The sequence below is a fragment of the Carassius auratus genome, chromosome 16 (genome assembly GCF_003368295.1).
Source record: "Carassius auratus strain Wakin chromosome 16, ASM336829v1, whole genome shotgun sequence".
NCBI lineage: Eukaryota > Metazoa > Chordata > Actinopteri > Cypriniformes > Cyprinidae > Carassius > Carassius auratus.
In genome coordinates, this window is record NC_039258.1 from 5,695,663 (window position 1) to 5,720,415 (window position 24,753).

Sequence of the window (24,753 nt, forward strand, 5' to 3'; positions counted from 1 at the left end):
AGAAATCAGCAATGTGAATTTAGGTAAAATTAAAGCCATTCTGTGTAAAAATAAAAAGGGGTAATAGATTTTGGTAACTTTATAATACTTTGCTTTTGGATTTGATGATCATGATGTATGTCTGTTGCTGTTCAAAGTAGAGTATGCTTTCTAGGGTAGGAGTTTAGACATCACCAGAGTAAATTTGAGGAGCATTAAAGCCATTCTTTATTAAATAAAGGGTAACAGATTTTGGTAACCTCAAGGCTATGATGCCTTGTCGGATTACGCAACTCTGCTGTATGTCTCCATGTGTTCACAGCAAACCAATGTGCTCTAGATTATGAGAAAACTAAGATTAGACATCACCAGAATGAATATGGCTACTAATGCCAACAAATCTTAATAGCAACTACATTTTATTGGTGTATTTATTTAAAACATTCAGAAATGTAAAACACAAACAGAAAAAAAAATACTGATCTAAAATAATGATATACCCAGCAATAGAGCTTGGGAAGCTAAAAACATTCTATCTCGCAAAAGATAAATGCACGAATTTACCGAAGCACTAAAAAGCACTAAACTTAATCAATGTATTATATGTATGAATTTATTTATTTTTTGATAGAAGTTGAAAAATTGTTTCAAAATGTATTTATGTTTTAAAATGTTTGTTGTTAACCCAATAAATAAAGAACTTTCCGTCACCGATTTCCTTCAGGGATGACGTCTTAAAGTAAAATGCGCTGAATCTGTTTTGAGACCTGCTCGAAAGAACCGATTCGTGGAAATGAATCAGTCTGCCATCACTTCTAGTGAAACAGGCGACAGGTGCATTAATTAGCCATTCAGCTCTGAAATATGTCATGGTTACCAACACTGTTTGAGTAAAATAGCGACTAATACCATTTCTTTGATGCAGTTTAAAGATATGAAGCTCTATTTCCCAGTAATATTTACTTTACTGGTCTTGTCCTCCACGTATGTGTACCCCGCACGATCTGCGTCAAAGCACGCGAGCAATTCGACCTCAGCACTGGACGAAATATTTGGATTAGATTTCGACGGATCTGCTGTCGAGAGTCTCGGCTCGCCATATTTACAACTTCCCGTTTTCCAGCATTCAAGAACCCCACTTTTGGACAAAAAGCAGTTCTCTCCGATGCATGGAACAGGCCGTGAACAACTGCCCGAGGAGACGAAACAAGTCCTCGTCCCGCGCACCGCGGTAACGTTACCGGAGGCCTCCCGCCGCAGCGGGCGAACACAAGGAGTAAACGTCGTTTGTCAAATGAAAAAAATGATCGTTAAAGTTCACAAACACATTTTAGGCATCGGCGGCCTTCATTCAAAGTTAAAACTGGGAACATGCGACATCAGCAAGACTACAAAATACTATCACGTGTTTATTTACGACATGGACAAGTGTGGAAGTAAGAAAAAGGTGTGCTTGGCTTATATATATTTATTTAGTTGTCTTTTTCCCCCTTTTCCATCTTAAATAACAAAGTACAGTAAACTGTAAGTAGCATAACGCACCACGTTAAATAATAACTATAATTTGGATACGTAGGCTACATTCAAAATGTAGCTAATGTGTGTTATCTGTTGCTTTTTAATTTGTATAATTTCAAATAGTACGTTCACAATAAGTCTTTGCAAACATTTTATAATCTTACAGCAAAACAATAAAAATGCGTGCTGTGTGTGTCAAAGTTGTCCTAAAACTGGAACAATACCAGTTCTCGTCTTAGGACAACTTTGATTAACTTTTTTGATCCACTTTAATTGTTGACTACTGTATAGATGGAATGTTATGGTAAAAAATGTAAAAGGAAGGAGACTCATGATAGCGCCAAGGTGCAGAAAATAATTTTGCTCCGTTCAACTCAGGGCTTCACTTTATAAACTTTGCTGTGAAATGATCTTTGTCTTTTTGAATGCAGTTAATAAACAATAGAGTAACATATTCCAACATACTGCACTACTCTCCAGTGACGGACCTGGGGCCAATCCGCCGTGCCATGCCTTTCTCACTACCTGTCGAGTGTCACTTTAACAGGTAAATCTGTGTCTTTCGAATTTATATTTTGACTAGAAACTAGACAAAAATACTAAGATAAACTCTGTATGTGAATGTGTTCTACTTGCGAGACCTTTTTGTTTCAACTTTGTGTGCATTTTAATTGCTGATTTACTTTTTTTAACCATCTAAGCCGTTTTTTGTTTCTCCAGATATCATTACTCGTACAAAATTGGCTACATACCACAAATCAGATATCAGAACTACTTCAAACCCCTGAGAACTGTGGACAGTGTTGTACTCACACCCCGTGATGGTAAGCAAGGTTTGACTAATAAGATGAGTACTCATTGCTATATCAGTCAATGAATCATCATCTTCATCATCATCTGGTCTTTTAGAGCTGTGGAGACGGTTATCGCCCACCGAAGAGTATACCATTGGTCACCCCATGTACTTCCAGGCAGACGGACCCCCTCTTGCTGGGGACGAGAGGCTGTTTGTGGATTCCTGTTATGTGACCAGCAGCAGTTCTCATTTGTCCATGCCAAGATTTACAGTCATTGAAAACTACGGGTAACACTTTGTATATTAAGCCCTTATAGTGCCTACTTGTGTTATTTTTGATAAGCAAATTTCTAAGGCCTTCAAATTCTCAACATAATGAAAATTTGGATGGAAAAACTGCTCAGTAATCTACTAACATGCCTTCTGTTGTGTAAATGATAGTCTATACATTTTTAGCAAGTAAAATGCCTTATGGTATAATTGTAGAATGTTTAGTTTTACACCACTGTATTGCATTGTGTGTTACTCCCACAATATAAGCTACAAAGATTAATTATATGCCAAAGCATTGAAATATCATCTTAAGACCTGTTATTGGAGAGATAATCTCACATAGCCAGACCTTCAGAACGACCTCTGTGGGTGGGACGTCTGAGGCTGAGACTATTGGACATATATAGCTTTTATGTTTTTTTAGGGGGCCTGAAATTAATGTTAATATTTTTCAAGTGAAAGCTCGAAATACATTCTTTAGGTAGTACTTTACAATAATTATAGACTGTAGTACATTAACTAATCGAACCTTATTGTAAAGTGTTACAATTACTTGTTAAAAAATGTGTGTGTGTATATTTCACAGAAACACAGAAAAGCAGATTCAAATTGAAGCGCGCGGATTGAATACACCCACACAGAAGAAAAAGCAGTGAGACTGTTCAAGTTTTTTATTTTACTGTTTGCTTCGCGGTGAGAGGAATAAGACATAATTCACCCCAAACAGATGCTAACGCATTGTTTACCGTGAAGTTGTGTGCGGAACAACCAATCAAAACTTTGTCAGTTGACCAATCAGAACACAGTATGCAACCGAAAGATGGGGTTTAAGGAAACTGAATCTTTTGAACAGCTTCGCACGAACCGTTTGGGGATCTCTGAGAATTGAGGTAATTTTAAAATGATATTTTGACAAAATGACAATGTTTTTTAACCTTGGATGGATATAAACCTATCGTACATGACTTATAAACAGTGATAGGAAGCTTAGAATTTTCATCTTACTGGCTCTTTAAGTGTGCATGGTTTGGCGTGGCAGCCAATACAAATAATAACCGTTTCCTTACCTAAATCCTGCGTTTGGACCAGATCGGTTGCAGAGTCGCATGCTTCTGAAATTATCTTTTTCTATATAGTATAGTAGTTGGCTTTCTCTGTGTCATACATGGCTGTCAAGCATGAAGTTTTATTTAAATTCTGAATAAAACATTGTAGGCTATACAGCATGCGAAGACTGCTCCCTTTAAATTAATTAAAAACTCACTCATTCATCACGATCTAACAAAGTAGAAAAATTTTAAATAAAAATTCAATGAACATGACTACATGATGAAACTTTTAAATGATTTTTAGAGCCCAGCACTGGACAAAAAACTGTGACTGGAGCAGTGATTGCGTGGATTCCAACTTAAACACTTCTGATTGGCCATTGTGTTTTAGAAGTCAACAAACATTTGTTTGGCTACATTTGCTCGCCTAAATGCACGGTAAAATTATTTGATGCTTTCCAAAGAAGAAGATACACTGGTTTGTTTGCCAAATCTATTTTGTTACGCTATTATTACGAAGAAAACCGAGGCTGTGTGCTGCTTTTGCATCTAAATGAAAGCAGATTCAACAGCAGGCGCTTGTATAAGTAAGACTATAATATATGCTAAACTCAAGTCCGACCATTCACCTCGGTCTGAAGGGGCATGTTTGAGGGACCCCCCTCTGGCGCCGGGCCTGTATTTATTTGTATTATGTAGGTAGTCTGCTATACTTTTACAAATCTTTTTTTGACTTGCATTACAAGCTTTCAAAATGTTATTTTACTCTTTGGCCATATAAATAACAGCAGCTGCACCTACACTTTTTTTCCTTCAAGTATTTGCTGTATATTTTCCTATTTTGTACTATATGAGCCATATAAGACTAATGTAACACACAATGTTCATGCAAAATTTTTTGTATTTGTTTTTATATTTTGTCTAAATGTAAAATAAATGGTAACATTGTGGGGGTGGTGTACTTTTCTAATTATCATTTATTATTACATGCCAGGCTTTACATGTGTGCTATTTTTATTTCAGGTGCATGACTGATAGCAAGAGCAGTAGGTGGTCCAAATTCATCCAAAGTGGACACAGAAATGTTTTGCGGTTCTCCTTGGATGCTTTTCTGTTTCATGGGATGCTGGGCGAGGTGAAATAATGAGCTATAATGGCATGCTGATAATTTTTGATGAAAGATTGACTTATCAGTTGAGTCAATTTATTGAGGTTGCCTGTTCATTTTATTCTCAGCATCTTTACATGCATTGTGAAATATCCGTCGGAAGTTTCAAACCAACATCAAGTGCAAAGTCTTGCACTTACAACCAGTCAACAGAACGGTATATTGAATCTTGGGTGTGATGTGAGTGCAGTTTTCAGAACCGAATTAGTACTAATTTGGATCATTTCCTCAGATGGGAAGAGTTATACGGTTCAAATGATGCATGCTTCTGCTGTGACTCCACATGTCTGTCTTCTGACCTGTCTGGTAAGAAATGTCAAGTGATTTTAGGACAATTTAGGGCAGGGTATGTTGTTGTTGGAATATATTGTATATCTTTTCATAGCACTGCATTGAGAGTAAGTGCAATATTGCTTGTTTAGTTGTCAGGAAAGTCTTGCCACATCATGGAGGTTTTATTAGATTTAAGTGAACCTGTTCTCTGACTTTTGAATCTCAGATTTGCGTCAAGCCATATTTTATGAATTAATTTACAGTGTCCAGTAAGGTCATCACCAGTGAGCCCTGGATCATGGAGTCTGATTTGGAGATGGTCGAGAAAGAGCAAACATCTCCATTCATGACAGAAGAGGTGGGAACAGGCTTTGTTGATGTAATAACCACACAGACAGCTGAGATTGGACCTCAACATTTTGTGCCTGTGGTGGAGGAAGTCGACAAATTTGTGGAGCCACGTAGAATATTTGAGGAGGTATTTGGATTGGACTAAACAAAAAGGATTTAAAAAGACATTTTTTGATTTAGTGTTTTCAGTTAAATTGCAATTGATCTGTTAATAAATACATGATGCACACTTTTGAAGTTAGCTTTTTTTCCCTTTACGTTTAGCTTTTTGCAGTGTCATTGTTTTGATAATGTATCACTAATATGGTGTGAGACCATTGTCCCTTGGGAATAGCTACTGTAAATATATGAAAAAAAAAACTACACTAAACTGCAAAACACGATGGTTTTTAGTAGTGAAAAAAGGTTATTTTATGTTCTCCAAACTAAGAAAGAAAATAGTTGAGCACAAAAATGTTGAAAAGGATATTCTTTGTAGTAAATGGATGGTTGGTATTGTCAATTCAAAGACCATAATAAAATTCACAGGTGCATTAAGTGAGCTACGTGTTTTATTGGTTTGAAATATAATGTTACATATTAAGAAGAGTGAAGTTATTTGATAAAAAAAAAGACTGTACAAAGCACATGCTTACAAAGGAATATTACATTTTTAGACCGATACGTATGCATGCTTTTGGGGAATGTCAGACCAGTCTTTTCAATGCCTTGTATGAAACATGCAAGGCCTATTTACAATTTAGCCCAGAAGTTGTACAGCTTTGTTTTGATGTGCATGCATTGAGATGGAGAACTGTTTGGAATTGCTACAAAGGATTTGCATTGGATGAGGATTCCTGAAAAGTTGATGTCTTGTTATACTCTGTCTCATATATAATCCAGGGCTTTATAATTAGACTGATTTAGTAATAAGAGTTCAAATGCGAGTGAGTACTGGGATGTCGTGGCATGGGTGAGCTGGGATACACCACTCCTGTTGCAGAGTTCCAGTAGGTGGTTGGAGGCCCAAAGAAATTCCCTGTTGAAACGGGCATAGGGGTTGAATGAGTGCCCATGAAGTTCATTTTTGGCTGGTGGCTGTGGTAGCTTTGCACATATGGCCCTTCAGGCTGGAATTTGAGCACACCCCCTTCTGGAGGATGGTTTTGGTGAGCTTGGGAGATGCCCTGGAAATCGAATTTGTATGCATAGCGTTTTCCATGCACCTTGGTCATGATGTTCTTGTCATAGTAGTAGCGGAGGGCCCGGCTGAGCTTGTCATAGTTCATGTTAGGCTTGCTCTTTCGCTCGCCCCAGCGCTTGGCCACCTCGTCAGGGTCGGTCATCTTGAATTCTCCGTTAGTGCCCTCCCAGGTGATGATGGCGGCATTGTTGCTGTCAGACAGCAGCTCTAACAAGAACTGCCACAGCTGGATCTGACCAGAGCCTGTGTGAAAATAAAGTGTTAAGAGGTTTTCAGCAGTGCCCGGAAGGGCTTTTTAGGGCATGTTGTTTTTTCCAAATGTGACCTTTTTAATGTATGTTGTACACAGAAACAGAATGTGGGTCGGTCAGACACCTACCCACAGTCCTGTCAGTGCTGGTGACGGGCAGGTTGTTAGAATTGTGTTTGGTCGGTCGGATCTTGGTGTGGATTGGTTTCGTTTCTGTGTAAAGAAGGTCGGGCAAACGTCATGCTAATGGTCATACTAATCATGTGCTTTTTTCACAGGAGTTTAAATCTTAATATTAAAAAAATTTAACTAAAGTTTGGGGTCAGTAAGATTTTCTTTATTTTATGTTTTTGTTTTTAAAGTTTCTTATGCACACCAAGGCTGTATTTGTTTGTTCAAAAATACAATAAAAAACTTAATATTTTTAAATATTACAACTTATAATATTGGTTTTCTATTGAAATGCATCTTACAGTTTCATTTTAGTTCTGTGATGGCAAAGCTGTATTTTCAGCAGCCATTACTCCAGATTTCAGTTACATGATCCTTCAGAAATTGATGATTTGGTACATATTATTATTATTATTATTATTATTATTAGGTGCATATTATTTTATATATCGTGGAAACTGTGCAGCAATAGATTTCTTATTTTCCCAAATGTTAGTTTTACCGTCACATTTGGTCTTTTAATGTCTTTGTTTAACTGACCCCAAACTTTTTTATGATAAATTTATCATATTAAAAATTATTGTAATAAAAATATAATTTTGTTCAGTTTTATGCATTTGTCCAGAATATATTAACAACAGTTATTCAGTTATCATACAACTGATATAACTGAACACGTATATGGTCTAATCTCATTTATTATAAAAGGGCAAAACTTTGTGCCCTGTCTGTGCATCCAAAGATTACATACCCCAAAAAGGCCACATTTGTTGTTAATTTGAGAGTGATGCTTGTACAGTTTTCTGTTTAATCACTTACCTGGATTTGCAAGACGGCTGCTGATGGGACCTAATGCTTGGTAGGGGTCTGCAAAGATGGAAATGTAAAATACGGATTATATATTTTGAGGTGTAGTTTAACAAAAAGATAACTAAAATCAGTTTCATAGAGTATTCAATTTAAAGGTGCACTTGTTGACCTTGTGGAAGTCTTGGTGGAGGCTCTGTAATTCTGGTGTTGTGCTGATGTTCGATTGGAGAACCTGTGATATTTAAAAGAATAAAAAAAGGTGGGTTTTATTTATTTTTTAATTTCATATTTATGCAATATAATTATGTAACATTATGATGTTTTTGTGAATGTAGAGCAACCTTTTGGGACAGCTGGTAAGGCGCTTGAGGACCAACTATTCCTTCTGCCGATCTCCTCAAAGCTGTTTTCTGTGCCGAGGCAAAGTCAGATAGGAGCAGTTTACACAAGGGAGATTTTACAGGAAAGGATGGCTTTATAGAGTAAGGAGAAGCGCAGCCTCAGAAGGAAGGAAGCCCTGCATTAAAGATCCCTTAGGAGAAACGCAGGGTAGAACAAAGCCAGCAGCAAAATGGTAAGAAGGCCTGAAGATGGCACACAATTCCTCAGGGTGATTGTCCTTTTGTTCTAACTGATTCTCTTTACCAGAGAATAGTCAATTGTATCCTAACCTGAGCTCTACACCCCTTACTTCCTGTCCTGATGCAGCTGTTTCCTGTCTGAAAGTGCAACGATTCAAAAACCTTGCAACACTTGGGGCAAAATTCATTGAAGAAATATATATATATATATATATATATATATATATATATATATATATATATATATATATATATATATATATATATATATATATATATATATATATATATATATATATATATATATATATATATAAAAATTTTCAATGGCTATTTAATGGGAGATTTAAAGATCTAGTTTACCTAAAAACAATTAATTCTGTCATTTACTCACCCTCAAGTTGTTTCAAACCAGTATGAGTTTCTTTCTTCTGTTGAATACAAAATATATTTGGAAGAATGTTGGCTACCAAACAGTTGCCGGTATCCATTGACTTCCTTTGTATTTTTCCATGCTACAGAAGTTAATGGATTCTGGCAACTGTTTGGTTACCAGCATTCTTCCAAATATCTTTTGTATTTAACGAAGAAAGAAAGTTTTGAAACAACTTGAGGGTGAGTAAATTGTTTAATTTTAATGAATTAAATATCATCTTTTAGGTTGAACTACCCCTTTAAGAATTTTAGTATAGCTAAAAATAACCTTGTGACTTATCATAGGGCTTCAACCACGTTATGATACAATAAGTGTTTAGTACATGTCATTTGCATTGGATAAAATAAGAAGATCATTAGGCACAAAATTGCTTTTAGTTCACTGGAATAACTTTAGGATCATTCGTTACAAAAAACATCTAATTTTGGGGCACTTATATAAAATGTGGTGTACATTCGGACAGGGGTTGCAAAATCAGCTCATCCAATTTTATCTTAAATAGAAGTAAAATGTTTGACTTACCAGCTTTAACCTGTAGTCTAGGCTGTGGTTGTGTATTGGTAGGGGTTGCAGGGTAGGAAAAAGTGGGGCTACCTGAGTAAACAATAGTAAAGAAAATAAGACCTCTTAACTTACTGTATTTATATTTACTGTATACTTAATTTACATATATTTAAATATGCATAAACTTTTCCACAATTTTAGAAATGGAAATGATTAAAGTTGTTTTATAGTTTTTCCTTATGTTTTCTTGACCAGATTAACAATTATTAATGGATTATTCATATGGAATTATGGGCAAAGTTCCTTACTCTCCCGGAGGTAGTTTAGATGAGAGAGCAGGATGTCTGTGTTGTATGCGGTAGTGAGACGCATCATGTCCTCTTTGGTCATTTTGCAGAGTGCTTTTCCATCCAGAGTATGGAATAGGGACACGTCCACATCGGAAAGGCCGTATTCCTTTATTGCCCACTCTACCCACTGCCGCACATGATCTTGTGTCCATACTTCTGGGTCTAAAACAGGACAGAAGCAAGGATAAAATGAGGAACAAGTGCTTCAGCTGTGACAGTATTTATCAGAGTTCAAACATGAGGTAAAAGAGTCAGTGCACTCTCGGTTACTACTCTTAAAGTCTGTAAGTTAGGGCTAATACATTTTTTTGTTCTTCAGTAAGGGTTTTAGGCCAAGGGGTCATGGTTTGGATGATGTGGATGCATGTTGTTTCTTCATTCATTGACGTTTATTTGATATTTGAATAGATATGTAAGTGTGTTATATACTAATTATATTCTTGACCAATGCCTGGTTTATTTTTAGAGGATTTTTTTCTCTGCCTTTTTGACGCCACAGTTCAGCTGCCTTTGAGATTAATCGGAATGCTATCGGAAATGCTTCTCTGCATATTACAGTTCTCCTTCTATAAGCCATCATACTCTCTTATTTGTCCTTGAAATATGACGCCATATCCGAGAATTATGAGCATTATAATTGTTTGGGCTGGGTGACTCATGAGGAGGTATCCCATACACTCTCTGTCGCACAATGCATGGAGCGACTCCACCGCTCTGCCCTTTTAATAATGTTCAAAACACCTCACTGAAGATAACTCAACTTCCTAATTGGTTTGGGAGAAAGAAGTTATCATCTCTGTTAGAATCTGTGCAACCATCTGTAGTTTACTTGGTTTACTGGGATCTACCAGAAGGAAGCACATTAGTGCTTTTTCTTTCTTTAACACTACTTGTATTTCAAACTAACCTTTTTTTAACCACAAAGCACAAGTTCCTAAGTGATGCAAGAGCCTGTGGCCACTGCATAATTACCACATATCTTTGTTTAGACATCTATACATCCTCTAGTTTTAGAAATTGGTCAACTGCAGACTAAATCTGTCAGGTACTTAAATGCTTCCCTTTTTATGAACATATTACAGTCAACAGGTGTTAAGTATCATCTATATACTGTTGTTTGTTTATTCATATTTTGGCTTTTAATTTTATATTTTTAGTTTAGTACTTGTATTGCAAAGGCAACATTTTTAGTTGCAAAGACTAATGGTTTTAATTTTTGATCATTTTAATGTTTTAGGCTTAACAAAAACAGTCAATATGAAATCAAAATTCATGGATTTACTCTCAATTTTGATTGAATGCCTCTGTGCTGAATAAACGGAGTAATTATACAACTAGTAGACCAAGTAGTAATGCATCTTTTCTGTAGAAATGACAGTGAAACACTTTCACAATAGATCTCACCCGCTGGTACAATGACCCTCTTCTCCTCTGTGGTGGTGCTGCTGGGTGGGGTGGCATTCTGCGGGCTGCTCCGTGGCTCTGGGTAAGAGGCCTGGTAGGCCAATGGTCCCCCATCACTGTTACTCATGTGTCGGGTCCTTTTAGTCACACTGCAGTCCACTGGGGACTCACGGCTGTGGCATGCATGAGAGAAAATAAGAAACGGAGAGCTAAAATGTTTTGGTTCTAAATGCTCACCATTATGGTATTGAAAGAATAGTATAACTCAAAATTCAGATGCCTCCTGGAAATGCATATTGACGGATTTGATCAGTGATTGATCATTGAAACGTTTCCTCTTGGAACCATTAATGCCAATAAAGACCCTTTTACTTTAAGGGTTTATAAATGGAGACTTGGATCTTCTGACGTCAAAGTTTGTTGGCCCACCTGTTTCCGTTGATGTGTTCTGCTCTCTTCGCAGGGTTCTGTGTGGCCGATCCGGTCCAGTCTGGCTCAGTGGGTTCTACGCTCTCTTCAGAACCCTGTCTGAACACTGCAGGTGACGTGATCTCTCCCTTCATGTGCATGGCCTGGGGACCACTGAAGGGCGACTCGAATATGGACTGGTTTTCACTCACCACCGAAAGAGCTTCCTGTGAAGTATAGAACACACACTGGTTATGTAAACAAAACACTTAAAGTCCTTGATTTAGCTGAACAACAAGCCATAGCGTAAGAATAGAAATAACACTTAAGCATTTTGTCAGTAATTCCAGAACAGGGATGTTACGGTTTTCCGCTACTAACGCAATAACATGACTTTCTAATCAGCAACTGATGTCAAAAGAATTGATTTGGGGTACAAACTTAAGGTTTATCTGGACAATAATAAAAAAAAACTCTAGGGAGGAACTACGATCTACAAAATAAAGGTTCTTTATTGGTGTCTGTTGTTCCATAAAGAAACTTTAACACCATGGAACCTCTGCATTTTACAAAAGATCTTCATGGTGTAAAGAGGTTCTTTAGGTTTTTAAAATGTGTTTTTTATTATGAAAATGATTCTTTGTAGAACCAAAAATGGTTCTTCTATGGCATTACTGCAAAAACCCCATTTTGGAACCTTTATTTTTAACCCCTTAACTGTCACTCATGTTTTTGAAGATAGATTTGAATGTGCATGATACAAACCAAAATTTTTATAATTCATGATTTTGATGTGCCATTTACATGGTAATGCAACGTCTGATTTTAAAATGGATTTTAAAGGATGAATTTTGAGATTTTATGTTTTCAAGTGATCTATAACTTCTGATGATTTCTAAAATGTGATAGAGAAAAAGGCAATGAGGAAGTCTTTTTTTTTTTTTTTTTAAACAAAGGTCAAAACTCCTTTTGTAATGTAGATTTCTGAGGGTGCACTCTTGTCATAAATTAATATATTACTTTTCCTACATAATTTTTAACAAAAAACATTGGTAAAATATATATTTGGGAGTCTTAGACCTTTCCAACGATATATAGTTTGTCAAGATTAGATTAGATTTGATTGTAATATAGTATAGTCAACGTAGGCACCCCGTATTCGGGACGGGGTGACAGTTAACAGGTTAAGAGTGTAGAGTTGACAGAAATTATCATTTAATTCAGTCTTTTGACTCAAAAGCTATGTTAGCTAGAGTCCAAAACCTTATAAAATTAGTACTAAAATTACTTATATGCTCTCTTACTGTTCAGCTACAGGGGCAGGGGGGTATTAATTTTGAAACTGAAAAATAAGTTTATCGGAATAGTTTAAGGCGTTTAACTCCCAGGTAGATATGACTTGGCACAAGAATCAAATTAGAAATTGAGACATCTGTGCATATTCTTCCTGTGTATAGTGTTGGTAGTCTGCTCTCGAGCACTCTGTTTTAGGTGTGTCCATTTGAAACTTCAAAAAGACGCTTTAAACATTCAAATGTATGTGTTTGTGCATTAATGTTTGTGTTATAGCTGAATTCAGTGAGCTTGTTTAGAGGGTTTTAGTATTGTCTTTAGAGCTGAAATACGTCAGCACTGAGCTTTTTCGGTGGCTCACAGGAAATCTGGCCCCCATGTGCAGTGAAACCTTTTGGCATGGGGTATGAGATAGGAAACAGAGGAGTGGTAGAAATGTGGGTCATTTAAAGCTGAAAAACAAATTTGTTCTGAATGCTGATGAGGGTCACCAAACAGGGAGGAGGCAGCATTGTAGGGTGCATTCACCTGATCAGAAGTCTTGCGCATTTGTAACAAGAATCTGTTTCGGTGTTTCATTTAAGTGACTGGCATTTACTGATAAAATTGCTTTTTGACGATGAAAGTTCAAAGGATTTTATATCATTCATATTTCAGGTCAAGACTGCCAGAAAAGAATGTTCTCTTATGGCCCAAACAAACACCAGCTACTTTGGGTTTTGTCCATTCAGAAATTAAGAAAACCTGAATTTTAATTGAACTAGCAGAATAAGAATTTGAATTGTAAGGAAGTAGAATTACAGTGACGTCAAATTCAAAGAAATTCATATGACCAATTTTTAACCAGAAAAGATAAGCTAAGATGAATGTTGGCATCTTTGTTTGAAAGTTTGTAAAGCTTTGCAGTTTTACAGGGCTTGCAAATGGATGGATTTGTTGTTGCAGTGTGAATTGCCAAACCCGAGTGACAAGTCAATATTACTGGTTTCTCTTAAGATATCTTAATTTTGCTAGTAATAATTCACTGCAGTGATTCCTATTGAGCTAGCTGTGAAGAGCACTAGCTATCTCTCACACACCATTAAAAAGGCCATGAAAACTTGTAGCTCTTGTAGAGAAGTGAAAGCGAGCAAAGCGCAAAGGCCAAGCTGACAACGCAAACAGTTTTCACCACCTAGTTTATGTGCATTTGAAAGCCCTAACTTGTGGCACAGATGAGGCTGAACTTGATGCTGCTCTGTGTAGGAGAGATGACATGCACTAAGATTGCATTGCATTGTCCAACACCGTTTGAACACTCACTTACTTCAAACCATTAATTTGGATCAGTATACAAAAAGCAAATGTGCTAGTGATAAATGATGTATTCTGCATCTTTTTTTACAGCAAGCTAAACTGCCGCCAGTGAAACAGCTGGTATTTCATTCTGCAGTTAAAATTATTTTGCACCTATGCACCTTTTAAACCGCAACCCAACACACATAGTACTGCTCTCTCTCCTCCAAAGTGATGAACATAAACATACTCTACCCTGGCCACAACTGACTTCCTGTTCGATGAGTTTCATATCGGTCTCTGTTGCTTGAGAAACCAAACGCAATATTTTAGCAAACAAACTGCATGCTGTGTGCAAAATGTCGACTCGAGGTCAGTGAGATTAATGTGCATCTCACATCAAAAACAACACGCAGAGATGCACGTAAACACAGTCATGCTATTGTTGTGCCGTCCTTTGGCACCACTGGGTGCCTGTGACATGCGTGCAGTGTTTTCAAGTCAATTGCAACAGACCTCCATTTGGTCTTGTGAAAGAAATTCTCAGAACTTGTGGTAGAGCAACGCTGCACAGAAAAAAACCTAGGTGCTTTTAGGTTTCAGAGGTTTTGCACAAAAACTAATCACACAGTTTATCACCCTCAAAGGGCGGAGTTCACTGCAAACTTATTCTGTGATAATCCAACAGATTTACTAGATTACCACTAGTAAATCTAGAAATAAGTCTATTTTATTTTTTTTAAAGGTGTACAGGTTTGAATCTGATGCATGCTAGTACAGGAAGCACTGAAATGCAATGTGGTCAATCTTTGGTAATGAAATCAGGTTATGAAATGTCCCTTTGCTTATTATCATAATGGGACATTGGGTAATATGGGAGACATGCACTGATCTGTATATTTCTTTCTCAGTCACAATTGGCTTTATTATATTCTAGTTGGTTTGCTGCTGTGAAGTCTATTTTGTTGGTCTGAAGTACTAGAGTGAAAATCACAGTAAAATGCGGAAATCAGACATGCAAAAAAATACTGTTACTGCATAAATACTATGCACATACCATGTAGTCACGATTGACAATGATTTAATTTATTATTTATTTTCATCATTTTAAATATAATGAATGGGGCCTAATTGTGCAATTCCTTAACTACATTAACTTAGTATTATTATCCATAAATGATTTATAAAATGTTTGCTATTTGCCATATAAACCCATTAAATAACTATATAAAAATATCATCAAGGCACAGTATTAGGGAAGACAGGGTTATTATAATTGTACATTTAGCACTAAATTATTATAAAATAACTTGTAGAAATATTTCAAATATCAGTTAATAGATATGGAAACTTTATATTTGTATTTTAAACACTGATAAATGATGGCAATTTATGAAAAGAGTATAAATGTTAAATAAGACAATTCGTAAAGGTGGACAAATATATAGTAGCCTACTCCTATTACATGATCGAAATGACTACAAAAAAAATAGTACAAAAATGTCATTTTAGTTTGGTTTTAAAACCACTTTTTCTCATTTAACAGGGTGCAAACAAACCCCACAACCTGGGGATGGTGAACACCACTTCAGTTATGAACGAAAGTTAGAAAATATTTTTACGTTTATGTTTTGTAATGTCTGTTTTTAACCCAAGAGTTTTCCCTCTCTCTCTCTCCACACGGTTGAGTGAATCTGCTGCTTGTTTCGATAATCAAGAAAGAATTTTTAATGTGCCAACCAGATAATGTGTAATTTTTCGTTTTGGTTTTAGCTCATGAAGTCTGATAAAACTGCAGTCACTGCATTCTAAGAAACAAAAATAGGCCTCCAGCTTTGATATACTTAACCGCAGGAACCGTCACGACTGAGGAAATAAAGTTGTATTTTTCGTTTGTTCGTTTAACTACTCATAGCTTATATTGTTAAATTATTCGTTACTACCCAATTTTGCCAATATAATAAAAATAAATTAGAACCAAAAAAGTGCTATACCACATTTTTTTATATTTATAAGCAGGTTATAATTTCTAATTTCATTTAATCATGTTATTTTTTTTAAAGAGCGCATATATTAAAAGCTTTAACGCACGAGAATTTGCTTAATGAATCATATTCGAGCTAGAACTTTCACAGTTATGATGTTAGTCATGTTCAGTTTGCGAGAGTGAAGGAAAGCAGAAGTTGACGTTAAGGCATGCTGATTTTGCAAAGAGACACGCAGCTGCGCTCTGAGCTGCAACAACACTTTGTGGTTTTCACAAGTTTTAATCAGCAACATCTTGCAAGTGGAGATGGGCGCTTCAGTGAGGAGAACCTGCATTAACAAAACCCGCAGTGCGTTCCAATTCGCTTTAGTTTACTCTCCGGCTAATTTAATTGAAATGTAGAACAATGCATTGGCATCGCACATCTATCGAAGCAATTTTGTTTTGTCAGTCTTTGTTGCCTTTTTTCGAGGAGGGACTGCGGAAGTGTGTGCGGAAAGTCTGAGGTTTGAGACCGGAAGCCTGCTCTGCTCTGATAACGACACCTGACAAGCGCCCAGCACTTTGCTATAAATTATTCCTTAAAGAACTAAATCAGGCATGGAATAATTACAAACACGAAATGCAGGAATGCAACAGGCTACCCGTCTGCTCTAGCTTTTTTTTGGGGGGGGGGGGGGGGGGATCATTGCGTAAAAGGACAAGATGAACCAACACAGTTTCTGCAGAATGAACAAAAAGAACAACCCCAATGCGTCACATTCAAAGCTGTTCACCAAATATAGTGAGCAATTAGAATAGGCCTAATATTATATAAATAAATATTATTTTACGCGTTTAAGAGCATGTCTATAAAAAAAAAGGCCTAGTTATTTCAAAATATGGATACACTTTATTTAATTGATTTTAAGGTGGCCTTATTAAAGTGTATAATTACACATTTGGACAATACTAGCCTATTTTGTCCTTACTATATGGTTAGGATTAGGTTTGGCTTAGAGTTACTTGCATGTTATTATACATAATTTATCGTTGTTGTTATTATAGCTAATAGTGAGTACATGTGCAACAAGGACACCTTAAAATAAAGTGCAAGCTCAAATATTTATGTAAATGATACAAATATAATACAGCAACTAGCAAACAGTATTATTGCCTATTTAATTATAATCGAAATTAATTTCAGCAGGCAGATAACGACTGGGATTTCATAATTTTGTGATTAGCCCCTGTGTTTGTTTGTTCTGTTTGTTTTGTTTTGAATGAATGTAGCTATATTAAATTAAACGAGGTTCTAGAATAATTAACGTAGCTAATCTTCATAATAATCAACATTTATGTAGCTTTACTGGAATTTTTTCAGCACCAACAAAACACTTAGCCACAATCTATTAATAAAAATATGAACTGTTGCTTGCCATGACGTTACCATCCAAATAAAACAAAAACAAAAAAATAGCATATGCTTTTTTATCACAGTTGATATGCATTAATATAGCCTGTTAGTTATTGCAAAGTGCCATGTCAGATTTAAAAAATCGAAAGAATGCAAGAACAAAAAATACTAGACGTTTTCGTTTTGGGGTTTTTTTTTTAAAGTCTCTACAGTCTACCTTGTTGTTGGCGCCATAAAGCCACCTGCCTCGAGAGCGCCCCGCCATAATTGTGCCATATGTGAAATTCGGTACATTGTTTTCCAGTTTGCATTTGCGTGAGTTTTCCTCGTTCTTAAGATGGTAAGTAGAAAGTAAGTTAGTTACATGTACTTAGCTTACTTGACTTGGATGATATGCCATTTTGCGTCCTAGAACTGTTACATTTTTTTTTGTTAAAACAAAAGTAAAGACAAATTTGTGCATACCCTCTCTCGCGCGCTGTGGACACCATTTCGTTTTTATCGCAGTCTAAATGTTGTAGTGGTTTCTTGTTATTAAAGAGCCGACATTCAACCACGAACGGGAAGGAAGAGGAAATTTTGTACAAGAAGGAAAGAGTGGGGACCTGCATCACCGCCTTGCCTCTCTCACCAGTAGTCGCGCTAACCGTGTGGGTGTTTGCGCACTCGCTACTCATATTCAGAACAAGACAATAAACCAGATCAAACGCCTACCTTAATAGTACAGTCCATTGCAGATTTCTGTGGAGTTCATGAAGAAAATACTTTGGTAAACTTAAGCTATGTAAACCCAGGTGCTTTGATAACCCAGCTGAAACTCATCGACTTGTGTGCACAGGCGCATTCAGTCATCGGCGTAAACCATACTATTTTCGCTTAGACCATAACCGGATGGCAACGGTTTTTTTTCTTTTGAGCTCTCCTTTCTAAAATTGGGAAGTGAAGTCACACAAAAGCATCTAGCTCTGTTCCTTATTGGTGAACTCTTATTGCACTAACTCCTCGGAATATTTGTGAAACCAAAACCTCCTGTTTTAAATTCTCTGATTATAATGAGATTTTGCAGTCAGTTAAAAAGTAATGTAATGAATCTATTCAAATCTGACCTCTCTCCATTTAAGAACAATATAGAACGGTTTTATTTTTTCTTTATTAGCCGTGACAATCTATCTGCAACCTTAATTTATAAGCTACGTGAGAACATTTAAACCTAAATCTTTGTTTTTAATCCTTTAGGTTATTGCCCTTATGTTTATATATTTATGTAGGCCTATATATAGGCTATATCTTTTTTTTTACCCTTTTCATTTCTTTTTGATAAGCATTTAAGAACATAACAGGCATTAATACATATGTTATTTACCTTGATTATAGATATACATTTTACCTTATCTTCAAACATAAAAAATAAACATGCAGGAAATGGCGCCTTAAGTTAGATTTCTCAGACCACAAGCCAACACTGTATCAACATCCTAAATCATCAGCTGCATAAAAGCTCTTCAAAACTCTCGGAACTGAAGAGAATCCATTGCATTGCGTTATGCACATAGCCTATAGTTTTGTACTCCTTTAATTAAGAATAAAAGCAAATGGTTCCTAGATTGTCCAGTCAGTAAACATTACTTAATCGTTTAATTAATTATTCTGAAACAGTATTTTTGTAATACGAAGAGATGTTAGTGTTTAAATATTTTTATGCTATAAAAAAGTATTTTTTAACATTTCTTCGTGTGGATTTGGAGACAGGGCGTGCGTCTGTAGAGGTGCCATGGGAATTTGACACTGATTGTATCCTCTTCATCAATCACGACTCAAGCCTTGCACGATTTGGCAACTTTTCCAGATGTATTTTTTCTGCGCGCCGGAGGAAAATGGCCTGAGGTGTTTGTTTATACAAGACTCTTGGGTTGGTCTTATCTATCCAAAGCACTCACGCCGTGATTTCAGGCCTCCTCGACTCGGAATTTAACAGGCCATTGTTCTCTTGAATAGCTTTTAAAGATACGAACTCCTCAATAAAGGCAAAGTTGCTGGTACAGATTGATCTCATTCCTAAATCCCAGTTAGACCTACAAAAGTGACGAGAGGAGAAATGTTCTGTTTAGATCGGTAAGTGATATATAGACCCCAACAAATTAGCATCAACTGTTTTACTGTCACTTATTAATGTAACATCAGATATGGACTTAATGCAGATGTAGCCTGTAATTTATATTCTTACGTAGCCAATTTCATTTCGTTCAAAAAAAAAAAAAAAAGATAGGCTACACGCAATCCAAAATTAAAAATTGTTGTAGGCTAGTCTACTTTTCCATTTTATAAGCTTACAAAATATGACCTGTCACATCATCATTATAATAATGTTAGTAATTGTTTTATTAGCTTTATTAGGACTAGCAAATTGGTTTGGTTTTAAAAGTTATTAGGAAATTGGAACACTTTAGAATTTTTTTAGGGTAACACTTTAGAATAAGGTTCCATTAGTTAATGTTAGTTAACTACTTTCGTTAACATGAAGCAAGAACAATCCTTCTACAGCATTTATAAGTCTTAGTTCATGTTAATTTCAACATTTACTAATGCATTATTTAAATCAAAAGTTGTGCTTGTTAACATTAGTTAATGCACTGTGAATTACCATGAACTAACAATAACTGTATTTTCATTAACTAACATTAACGAAGATGAATAAATACAGTAATGTATTATTCATTGTTTGTTCATGTTAATTAATACATTAACTAACATTAACTAATGGAACCTTATTCTAAAGTGTTACCTTTTTTGGTTATAGACTTCATTCAGGGTAGATTCCATTTTTAAATTTATGAATCAAAACGATTATTATTTTTTTTTATTTTTTTTAATGATTGTCAAATGTCACATTTTGATCACGTTTCGCAGAGTTCCTTGTCACTAAATGTTGTTTTGGATATGTTTCAATGTTATTTCCAGAGTTTCTTGTCACCAATAAGCTAAATCATCGATACATTCGGAGGTTCCAAATAAGAGTTTTCGCATTAATGCCATAGAAAAACCGCTTGGGACAACCAAAAAAATCGTTTAGTCAACCGTTATTAAAAAAAAAGAAAAGACCCATTTTTAGTGTGAAGATCATTAAAATTAGGCTATCTAAAGAACCGAAGTAGGCCCAATTGAACGGACTGTAACTTCATTTAATGTACGAAAACTCGAAAGATTCCTAGACCAATCGTTATGTTTAAGCCGTTTTAATCTTCTATCTAATCAAAACATTTAGGTCAAACGGTCTCGTGTTCAAGAAAAAAAAATCTGAAGGGACGTCTGTCAAACCCGTCTAGTGATGTTTTTCTACTCCCCATGGACACCTTTTCTATGAATGGAAGGGTAACAAATCTGTGGTCGTGACTCCTGTCTGACGTCACGAGGAGTTAAAGGAGGGAACCGCAGTCACGACGCATTCCTTCACGAGACGCGCGGACACACCCCATCGCGCACGGCCTCTTTATAACGGTCCTGAGTCCAGCAGAAACAGTCAACAGAGCTGGAAGGCAGAGATTGAAGCTGTAGCATAAGGACTTTGAGAACTTTAAGGTGAGGTTTTCCAATCAGTAAGATTTTAATCCGTCATTTTCGAGCTGAGATTTCTAATCAGTGTTTGAATCACTGGCTGCCATTGAAAATAATAGACTGTTTTACACACATGGAAATGTTTAATAAATTATACTACAGGGTGTGAGAATTAGACTGTTTTTAATGGAATAATTAGGCCGACACAAGGACAAAAACTAACTCAGTGAAACAATATATTGTATTAGGGTAATTATCTAAATTATGCTGTTTTTCCTTCAGATATGGAAATGTATCAAGCTGGATTTTACACAGAAGACTTCAGAACTCAGGAGGTTCCTGGCGGATTTGACTTCAGCTCATATGGTAATATCTTATTTCAACATGCTTTTCTCCAAACAGAAATCTTCAGTTATCTCTCACTCTCAGTATGTAAATGATAACATCAAAGTCCACATTTGCAGTGATCACATTTAGTTTGCCCTCAAGGGTAAAGCCTGTCAGATTTTGTGGGATTCAGTATTTCTCCGGCTTTGTTTCCTGAATGTCCGTGCAAAACATTTCCGTTGTCCTTGAGCTGCAAAGCCAGCATTGCAACACCCCTGTCAAAACCATAAAAATCAGACCTTGACATCTTGTTTGTGTGCACTAATTCAAAGCTCATCAGGAAGAGGGGATGTCAGGATATGCATGCTCTGAGATTTAGGAATGTCCCAACCAGGGATGTTGAAAAAAAGGGGTGGTCTGGTTAAAGACACCCGTTTTTTTTTTTATTCTGCTCCCTCCCTCTCTTCCTAATCCTTTCCTCCAGACTTCCTCCTCAAACAGATTTAGCACTCCCTCTCCTATCCACTTCTTCACCACTCTGTCACAGCCTCTTTTCCAGCACAGTTCAGACTAGGTGTAGAAAACTTTATGCCAGGTCCCATCCATTGTTCATTCTAGAATACAGTCTCTCTTGGCTCTCATTCATTTGACATCTTTGATAATGTACCTCCAGACTGCAGTGGTGAAGACCTGTCATTTTTATTAGACAGCAAAGGACCTGGCCAACAGCAGTATCCAGAAACATTTTCAGAGTCCCAGAAGGAGCATTTGCACAGTTCTAAAGGTAACCATCTTATGATGTACATATTCCTATTTATTATATTAAATCACAATGCAGACAAGTACTTTTAATGATTACAAAAAACTGGTGTGGTTTTAATAGGTCATACTCTTGCAATCAACTCCACTGACTCTGGACTCTTTAATCTGGATTCCTTTCCTGAGTTTAGCTGTTGGGCATCCTATACTAACAGTAAGTGTCAATAACAACACTCAATTTTTTCCCATTCTTCTTAAAATGTTAGAAATCCTTTTTTATTTGCCATTTCCTCATACGATGCAATTTCTCCAAAGTTCCAGAAGGAATGGTAGCGGACCGGCAGCAGGTTGCCTTTCAGGAAACAAATCAAACCTACCAGAACCTTGTTCCTCTATGCACTCCAGCACAAAGCAGTCCATTCAGCCCAGGGATGGACACCAGCAGCCATTACCAACCTGGGAAAGGTCCAAATCACAGAGGAGCATCCGGTACCGTCAGTCTGGACCATCTGGGTAGGCATTTTATTAGAGACGCATAGGCTTGTGGAAAATATGCATGCATATAGTTTTTTTTTAATTATTTTATTTATTCTTCTTAAATTGTAGCATATGTATTTTTTTAAATTCTTTAATATTTTTAATATTGTCAGTATTAACTCATGTCTTTTTTGTGTAGGTGATACTGAGAGAACATATGTCTTGTATGAGGCAGAGCAGCAGAACAGACCTTCATATTGGTCTGATTATCCCTCACCCAGTTACTGCACTTCCATGCTTGGACAGCCAGCATCATCTTCATCACCTCCACTTACGAAATCCTCTGAGCAGTTCTGTCCCCGTGTGGCCAAAAGGCGTAATGCACCATCTCAAAGATCAGACAGAGAGGGGGAAATGACACCCATGTCAGCCTATCCAGGTGAGGCATTGTTACAGGGGCTCTTAAAGTATGATTACTTATCAGAACAGAGAGTGAGAATAATTTGTTCTTTTCGAGATGTATAATTCAAATTTGTTTTTGCATATAGGATCCGGACCCATCCAGCTTTGGCAGTTTCTTCTAGAACTTCTGCTAGATTCTGCTTGCCACACGTTTATTAGCTGGACTGGAGATGGCTGGGAGTTTAAAATGTCAGATCCTGCAGAGGTAAGATTCATAGTTCAACTAAAACACAAAAAAGCAAAAAAAAAATTGTTATCTTCACATCTGGCATTTTCACATTCTCTCTGTTCTGAAGTAGTCTTGTTGGTTGAAGTTACTTACCGTTTCCCTTGTATCCTCCAGGTGGCAAAGCGGTGGGGCCAGTGTAAGAACAAGCCAAAGATGAATTATGAGAAGTTGAGTCGTGGCCTACGCTACTACTACCACAAAAACATAATTCACAAAACGGCGGGAAAGCGTTACGTCTACCGCTTCGTTTGTGACGTCCAAGGAATGCTTGGAAAAACAGCGCACGAGGTTTTTACAAGTCTAAACATCTCACCATCAAATGGCGCATCTCCACAATCTGTAGTAAACACAGCCAGATCAGAGGAAACCACAGACTCCTGGGCACATTAGAGAAGAATGTTTTCAAATGCCCCTAATTATCTGAATGAACTGTAAAACATCAGAAGTCATGCCCTGGAAATATTAAGGACAGAGAAAAGACTGAAGTTCTATTCAAAGATATGTACTTTAAACTGATTTTGACTTCTGAATAAGTTGAATTTCAACAATGGAGCTGAAATCGGCCATCAAATGCAGTTAAGGTGCCTTTAGAAAACATTGTTAGCTACCTCTTTTGATACTGATACTTTTTTTTTTTATGTAAACTTATGTTTTGACATGTTTTGTGCATATGTTTTGTGCATTCTTGTAAATAAATTGTTACGGATACACCTTTTTACAAAATGTTGTCAAATTTATTTATACAGTTATTTCAGATGGGTTAAATGTTTAAATGTTTGCTACCCTGAGATCCACTGTTGGGCAGTAACATTACTTAACACGTTACAGTAATTTTATAACTTTTTTTAGTAACGGAATAATTTAATAATTTTCAAAATAGTAATTACAGTATAATTACAAGCCGAGGCTTGTATGTTACTGCTGTGTTAAATTGCTGACAGAATGCATTTTTTTTTTTTATAATCTAGAGCAGTGGTTCCCAACCTTTTTCAACTCGTGACCCACACAACCAAACATGTATGTTTGCACGGCCCACTGCAAAAAAAATTAACTGACCCCGCTATTGTTGGGTTAATAACTTAGTACTCGGAAGCTAGATTGTTAACTGTATTTACTGAATGAACTGGCAAAGAACAGGAAATAATCATATATATATATGAACTTGTGTTATGTTATGACTTAGAAATTTTTACATATATTAACAATATTATTATTTCTTTTAATAGTAATTGGCAGCCCACTTGCAATACCATCGCAGCCCAGAGGTTGAAAACCCCTGATCTAGAGGTTTTAAAAAGGATGTAGCACATGCACTGTAGAGTCAAGAGCCAGTGGATAATGCCGCGTTTCCACCGCAGGAACTTTACCCAGGAACTAGGGACTTTGGTCTGGTACTAGGTTTGTTTCCACCGCAGGAACCAGGAACTAAATAAAGTTCCGGGTAAAGAAATGCCCCTCAGAAAGTCCCTGCTGGTGAGATTTTTCAAAGTTC

The 24,753-nt window shown here is 36.5% G+C and overlaps 3 protein-coding genes across 9 annotated transcripts; 2 read left to right on the plus strand and 1 right to left on the minus strand.

Moving 5' to 3' along the window:
* Positions 1-780: 780 nt before the first annotated feature.
* Positions 781-5,941, plus strand: zp3d.2 (zona pellucida glycoprotein 3d tandem duplicate 2). 2 transcript variants are annotated; one of them, XM_026283611.1, is made up of 8 exons: positions 781-1,426; positions 1,929-2,044; positions 2,218-2,321; positions 2,407-2,581; positions 4,639-4,750; positions 4,852-4,940; positions 5,016-5,089; positions 5,320-5,941. In XM_026283611.1, exons 1-8 carry the CDS (start codon positions 899-901, stop codon positions 5,550-5,552), a joined length of 1,431 nt encoding a protein of 476 aa, XP_026139396.1. In that variant the 5' UTR covers positions 781-898; the 3' UTR covers positions 5,553-5,941. The 2 variants fall into 2 exon arrangements, with proteins under 2 accessions (XP_026139396.1, XP_026139397.1); XM_026283612.1 differs by having other exon boundaries at positions 781-1,415; positions 1,978-2,044.
* fli1rs (Fli-1 proto-oncogene, ETS transcription factor-related sequence) lies at positions 5,941-18,187 on the minus strand. Of its 3 annotated transcripts, none has more exons than XM_026283607.1 (10): positions 18,170-18,187; positions 11,526-11,731; positions 11,097-11,269; positions 9,651-9,854; positions 9,361-9,432; positions 8,163-8,231; positions 7,991-8,053; positions 7,831-7,878; positions 6,970-7,053; positions 5,941-6,833 (listed from the first exon to the last, which is right to left on the minus strand). In XM_026283607.1, the coding sequence occupies exons 1-10, from the start codon at positions 18,185-18,187 to the stop codon at positions 6,310-6,312; spliced, it is 1,461 nt and encodes a 486-aa protein (XP_026139392.1). In that variant the 3' UTR covers positions 5,941-6,309. The 3 variants fall into 3 exon arrangements, with proteins under 3 accessions (XP_026139392.1, XP_026139395.1, XP_026139394.1); XM_026283610.1 differs by lacking the exon at positions 18,170-18,187 and adding an exon at positions 17,921-18,126; XM_026283609.1 differs by lacking the exon at positions 6,970-7,053 and having other exon boundaries at positions 6,310-6,833.
* A 2,456-nt stretch (positions 18,188-20,643) lies between these two features.
* On the plus strand, positions 20,644-23,890 carry LOC113115895 (protein c-ets-2-A-like). 4 transcript variants are annotated; one of them, XM_026283616.1, is made up of 8 exons: positions 20,644-21,031; positions 21,290-21,373; positions 22,041-22,118; positions 22,233-22,307; positions 22,409-22,606; positions 22,770-23,009; positions 23,119-23,237; positions 23,376-23,890. In XM_026283616.1, exons 2-8 carry the CDS (start codon positions 21,292-21,294, stop codon positions 23,649-23,651), a joined length of 1,068 nt encoding a protein of 355 aa, XP_026139401.1. In that variant the 5' UTR covers positions 20,644-21,031; positions 21,290-21,291; the 3' UTR covers positions 23,652-23,890. The 4 variants fall into 4 exon arrangements, with proteins under 4 accessions (XP_026139401.1, XP_026139399.1, XP_026139400.1 ...); XM_026283614.1 differs by having other exon boundaries at positions 20,648-21,031; positions 22,008-22,118; XM_026283615.1 differs by having other exon boundaries at positions 20,648-21,031; positions 22,218-22,307.
* The last annotated feature ends 863 nt before the right edge of the window (positions 23,891-24,753 follow it).

What these genes read in the sequence shown, in the direction of transcription:
- zp3d.2 (XM_026283611.1), top strand. Translation starts at nt 899, where the DNA reads ATGCAGTTTAAAGATATGAAGCTCTATTTCCCAGTAATATTTACTTTA. An exon ending in TTCATGGGATGCTGGGCGAG is followed by an intron (nt 4,751 to 4,851) that starts GTGAAATAATGA and finishes TTTTATTCTCAG; the next exon opens with CATCTTTACATGCATTGTGA. An exon ending in TACAACCAGTCAACAGAACG is followed by an intron (nt 4,941 to 5,015) that starts GTATATTGAATC and finishes TCATTTCCTCAG; the next exon opens with ATGGGAAGAGTTATACGGTT.
- fli1rs (XM_026283607.1), bottom strand. An exon ending in GAACACATCAACGGAAACAG is followed by an intron (nt 11,270 to 11,525) that starts GTGGGCCAACAA and finishes TGCATGCCACAG; the next exon opens with CCGTGAGTCCCCAGTGGACT. An exon ending in TCTAAACTACCTCCGGGAGA is followed by an intron (nt 9,433 to 9,650) that starts GTAAGGAACTTT and finishes TTGTTTACTCAG; the next exon opens with GTAGCCCCACTTTTTCCTAC.
- LOC113115895 (XM_026283613.1), top strand. Translation starts at nt 21,292, where the DNA reads ATGGAAATGTATCAAGCTGGATTTTACACAGAAGACTTCAGAACTCAG. An exon ending in ATTTGACTTCAGCTCATATG is followed by an intron (nt 21,374 to 22,007) that starts GTAATATCTTAT and finishes ATGTACCTCCAG; the next exon opens with ACTGCAGTGGTGAAGACCTG. An exon ending in ACCCATGTCAGCCTATCCAG is followed by an intron (nt 23,010 to 23,118) that starts GTGAGGCATTGT and finishes TTTTGCATATAG; the next exon opens with GATCCGGACCCATCCAGCTT.